Consider the following 5,827-nt stretch of genomic DNA (forward strand, 5'->3'; position numbering starts at 1 on the left):
AATGGTGCTTTCACGTTCTCACTTTTTTTTTTTAACCATTGCCAATTCTGGACTCGTAATTCAGCTCCAAACTTTGGAAAACATTTGAATATTTCATTCCTCTTTGATCGAATACCTATAGCATCACTGTTAATAGTTTGAAGGCCACGGTTAAAGAACAATTATGGAAAATCCCAGAATGGAATGGCTTAAACTAATCAGCTCTGGCATTGTTTAATGAAACCATGTTCACACAAGGGGAAGGACAGGGCACTGTGCTTCAAATGGTACTCCTTTTTAAGGGTGGTGGGTGGAAAATGATTGATGGCCCTCCTCATACATAGCAGTGACTGGTTGATAGAAATGACAAGTTGACATTTCTCCAATCCAGGTGGTCTATGGTTGTTGGTCCATCTTAGTTGGACCACAGCCTGTTTTGTGTTGGTCCAACTGTTGAAGGATCTCTTGTCTCTCTTTCTTATTCTTTGCCTTCCTGTTTCACTTCTATTCAGGTGTGTGCACTTTCTCAGTTGGTTTTCCCAATCACATTTTGGGAGGGTCTATTTATACTCACTACTCACATGCCTCAGTGCTGGCTATATATCTGGATGAATGGTTGTCTGGAGTCCCAGCTCCACGTATAAGGTTTTTGTTACTGAGACATTGTTATTTCTATTCACTGTAGCTTGTGCGAATCCCTTCCCAGTTATCTCCTATTAGGTTTAGGAGGGTTTCCATGTACTCTTATTCTATTTGGTTTCTTTCCTTCTATCATTCCTGTATGACTGTGTTGGCACACTCCTAGCCCTGTGTTTCACCCTCTGCCGGTATGCTCTTCCTTTTATTGTTTTTTTTTATGTTATACTTGGTTTATAGCTAAGGATGCAGTTAAGGACACTGTGGGTCGGTCGTCGACGAGTGGTGGCGCCATTACGTGATCTTAGGGTGTCAACCTCCATGGTCAGGCACGGACACATCAGAGTCAGGTCTAGGGCAAGTATTAGCCTGTTTTGGGACCTGTGGATTTCAGGTTTTATATCTCCCCTGGATTGTCCATCCCCGTGAGAGTGTTAGGGTTCAGTCGTAACACATGTACTGTTTGGCACTGCCAGTCCAAGCTGATGGTATCTGGTGGATGGATTTATCATGATTTGTTCCTGCCACCACTTTCTAGATTGATAGATCATCTCTGAAAAGCTTGACTCCGAACAAGGCTTTTACCTCACCAAATTCAGAGATGGCAAACTCGGAAATTGCCCAATGACTGGAGTAGAACATGTAAGGCTATGCTTACACATCAGTTTTTTGGCATCAGGCACAATTCGGCGTGTGCCTGATGCAATGGATCCTGCACAGAATATGCAAAAACGGATACACCGGATCCTTTTTTTTTGCCGGATCCGGTATACTGGATCCGTCAAAAAACGGATCCAGCGCATCCGTTTTTGCATCAGTTTCATCCGTTGTCTTTTTTTTTTTTTGCTGGATCTGTTTTTTACAATAAATTGGAGCATGCTCAGTTTAAAAAAACAGATCCAGCGGCTGCATCTGTTTTTTGCCCCATAGGCTTCCATTGTAAATCACGCCGTATCGCGCCGGATCCAGCGTCCATAGACTTCCATTGTAAATCACGCCGTACAGCGCCGGATCCGGCGCAATATGTCTTTTTTTTCCACAGACAAAAAACGTTCAATGAGACGTTCCATCCGGCCGCCGCATTGAGTAATTACGCCGGATCCGTCAAAAGCCGGATGCAACGCAAGGCCATCAGGCACAATCCGGCGCTAATACAATTCAATGGGGATAAAACGGATCCGGCGCCGGATCCGTTTTATCAGTTTTTTTCCAGATTGTGCCTGATGGAAAAAAACTGATGTGTGAATATAGCCTAAAGCTTTACCGACCTACACAACCAGGAACTATTAACTATCTCTTCCGACTTAGCACTACACGTGAGCACCCGGTTGGGCTCAGCGTTTGTGTGTTTTCAACGAGCCGATAGAAAAACAAAAGGATCATAATGAAATTCCAACTACCTCCGATCCTTCTTTTCCCTAAACATCATCTGTTGGGAGGTAATGTCAGAAAGAGACCATGTAAGGCCGAAATCATCAGGTACGGTAGACTTTTATCTAACGTGTAATGGGGACCTTAAGACCGGTGCTTGGCCTTATTCCTGTCTATAGAGTCCATGGGTAAAGGAGATAAGACGGAAATGTGAACAATAAGAAACATGACTCAGGGCTGAGAAATGTGAGGGCCGAGACCTGCAACGTATATACCTCGCCCTATGATTATTTATGTAGCACAGGTACATGGTAAGGCGGCAGCTCAGCTCCACGTAACTGGGCACAGAAATCCGGGCTTCACCTGTGAATGGACCTTGATGTATAACAAGAGGGTGGTCCGGACCCCCACCCCACCATGTCGGATATACACAAGACACTACTCTGTCATGGTATTTTAGCTTGTTCACCCTAAATACCTGCAACCTCAAAAAACTCCGACCCGGTCAGATAATAACCACCCTTTTTTATAGGGAGAAATTGGTGACTATAAAAACAAGTTAGAAACATTCACCGACAGCACAGAAGATTTTAGGAATGGGTTATATAAATTAAAAGGGAAGACACAATGGGCGTAGGGCCTCCACCACCCACAAGAAATTGTATAGGTGGACCCACATCTGCAGGCTGCATCCCGGGTAATCCTAAAGCCACACTGTCTTTTTCTTTTTAGCCACCATAGTAGCCTATCGTGGTTAGGGATGAGGAAGGCGGAGGTAACATGGTCACAGTGGCCTGGTGCCTATGAACATACGCTTTACCTTAGTAGGTCCCTGGGGGTCTCATGTATGAACTTTAGAGTGTACATTGCTCACCTCTTCGATCCCCGCTGATAGGAGTTGCATGTACATTGCTCACCTCTAGGATCCCCACTGATTACAAGTGTTGTGTGTACATTGCTCACAATTAGGATCCCTACTCATTATAGAGATTGCGTACATTGCGTACATTGCTCACCTCTAGTATACCCACTGATTACAAGGGTAGTGTGTACATTGCTCACCTCTAGGATCCTCACTGATTATAGGAGTTGTGTGTACATTGCTCAACAGCAGGATCCCCACTGATTATAGGGGTTGCGTGTACATTGCTCACCTTTGGGATCACCACTGATTATAGGGTTTGTGTGTACATTGCTCACCTCTAGGATCCCCACTGATTATAGGGGTTGCGTGTACATTGCTCACCTTTGGGATCACCACTGGTTATAGGGGTTGTGTGTACATTGCTCACCCCTTGGATCACCACTAATTATAGGGGTTGTGTGTACATTGCTCACCTATTGGATCCCCACTGATTATAGGGGTTGCATGTACATTGCTCATCTCTGGGATCACCACTGATTATAGGGGTTGTGTATACATTGCTCTCCTCTAGGATCCCCACTGATTATAGGAGTTACATGTATATTGCTCACCTCCAGGATCACCACTGATTATTGGAGTTGCATGTACATTGCTCACCTCTTGGATCACCACTGATTATAGGGGTTGTGTGTACATTGCTCACCAGCAGGATCACCACTGATTATAGGGGTTGTGTGTACATTGCTCACTTCTAGGATCCCCACTGCTTTTAGGGGTTGCGTGTACATTGCTCACCTTTGGGAACACCACTGATTATAGGGGTTGTGTGTACATTGCTCACCCCTTGGATCACCACTAATTATAGGGGTTGTGTGTACATTGCTCACCTCCAGGATTCCCACTGATTATAGGGGTTGTGTGTACATTGCTCACCTCCAGGATCCCCACTGATTATAGGGGTTGTGTGTACATTGATCACCTCTAGGATCCCTACTGATTATAGGGGTTGTGTGTACATTGCTCACCTCTAGGATCCCCACTGATTGTAGGGGTTGTGTGTACATTGCTCACCTCTAGGATCCCCACTGATTATAGGGGTTGTGTGTACATTGCTCACCTCCAGGATCCCCACTGATTATAGGGATTGTGTGTACATTGCTCACCTCTAGGATCCCCACTGATTATAGGAGTTGTGTGTACATTGCTCACCTCTAGGATCCCCACTGATTATAGGGGTTGTGTGTACATTGCTCACCTCTAGGATCCCCACTGATTGTAGGGGTTGTGTGTACATTGGTTACCTCTAGGGTCATCACTGATTATAGGGGTTGTGTGTACATTGCTCACCTCTAGGATCCCCACTGATTATAGGGGTTGTGTGTACATTGCTCACCTCCAGGATCCCCACTGATTATAGGGGTTGTGTGTACATTGCTCACCTCTAGGTTCCCCACTGATTATAGGGGTTGTGTGTACATTGCTCACCTCTAGGATCCCCACTGATTATAGGGGTTGTGTGTACATTGGTTACCTCTAGGGTCATCACTGATTATAGGGGTTGTGTGTACATTGCTCACCTCTAGAATCCCTACTGATTATAGGGGTTGTGTGTACATTGCTCACCTCCAGGATCCCCACTGATTATAGGGGTTGTGTGTACATTGCTCACCTCTAGGATCCCCACTGATTATAGGGGTTGTGTGTACATTGCTCACCTCTAGGATCCCCACTGATTATAGGGGTTGTGTGTACATTGCTCACCTCTAGGATCCCCACTGATTATAGGGGTTGTGTGTACATTCCTCACCTCCAGGATCCCCACTGATTATAGGGGTTGTGTGTACATTGCTCACCTCTAGGATCCCCACTGATTATAGGGGTTATGTGTGCATTGCTCACCTCTAGGATCCCCACTGATTATAGGGGTTGTGTGTACATTGGTCACCCCTTGGATCACTACTAATTATAGGGGTTGTGTGTACATTGCTCACCTCTAGGATCCCTACATATTACCAATGACAGCAAGTTAGGAAATTTGGTATATCTACACTCTATAGAGGTGTATACGACTCTCTCTATTGAGCCCTAAGGGCATTACTGGCTCTCGTCTCTCCATAAGGCTGTGACAGTGACTTTGGCCTACTGGATTTCTGGTGATGTCGTGTTTTTGGCTCCGCTACCTTCCAATACAATAAGCAGAATCGGATACTGTGATCTTTGGCCTCGTGTTGGGTCCAGAGTCATCGTGCAGCTCCAGCCTAACTCCCATAGAAGTCAATGGAGGGGGACACACATCCTGTACATGGCTGCTATAGAGAGTCAGGCCACCAAGACACAGTGTGGCAGGATGCAGATGCACTAATCTCCATAGAGGTCAATCACAAGAGACGGAATAGAATTTTTGAGAATTGAAGAGACATAAAATCCTGAGGAGACATACAGACTCAGTTTATTAGTTATTTCACACCAGTTCTTCCTCTTCTATTAACGCCGGGATTATTCGTCCTCAGGACACTTTTCTGATGATTGAAAAGAGAAAATATGAAAGTCAAAGTTACTAGTGATGTCTGTATGAAGAGTTGCTATACCAGGTGTTACCAGCAGAAGGCAGTGTCACCCTCGAGCACGGTGCAGCAAGGGTCAGAGCTCCATGGGGGCGGCCCGGATACAGGGTATTGGGGCACAGTGTACCCTATGTATCTGGGCCACATATTGCAGCCTAGGAGCACCAAGTGGGGGTGTGAATATGGGAATATGGTACTGAGTAAGTGCTACACGGCTGCAGACACAATTTGGCACCGAGTACAGGGGTCCCTAGACAGAAATGTAAAATATTTTAACCATGGTATGAAAATACATAATTCCCAGTATGGTGATCAAGCATATGTCCACACATAAGGATATGTTAAAAGGAGGACAGACATGCCTATAAAAAAATATACATTTTATTAAATTTATATATATATAAAAAAAAAT

General features: G+C 45.0%; 1 protein-coding gene across 2 annotated transcripts in view; it reads right to left on the bottom strand.

Annotated features, from left to right (window-relative positions):
- Window positions 1–5,292: 5,292 nt before the first annotated feature.
- APOM (apolipoprotein M) overlaps window positions 5,293–5,827 on the bottom strand; it is a 17,936-nt gene continuing 17,401 nt past the window's right edge. For both annotated transcript variants that reach the window (XM_075323294.1, XM_075323293.1), the window contains exon 7: window positions 5,293–5,370. In XM_075323294.1, the coding sequence (XP_075179409.1) occupies window positions 5,348–5,370 (23 nt within the window). In that variant the 3' untranslated portion in view covers window positions 5,293–5,347. The remainder of the gene's footprint in view (window positions 5,371–5,827) is intronic.

The sequence above is a fragment of the Anomaloglossus baeobatrachus genome, chromosome 9 (genome assembly GCF_048569485.1).
Source record: "Anomaloglossus baeobatrachus isolate aAnoBae1 chromosome 9, aAnoBae1.hap1, whole genome shotgun sequence".
Lineage (NCBI taxonomy): Eukaryota > Metazoa > Chordata > Amphibia > Anura > Aromobatidae > Anomaloglossus > Anomaloglossus baeobatrachus.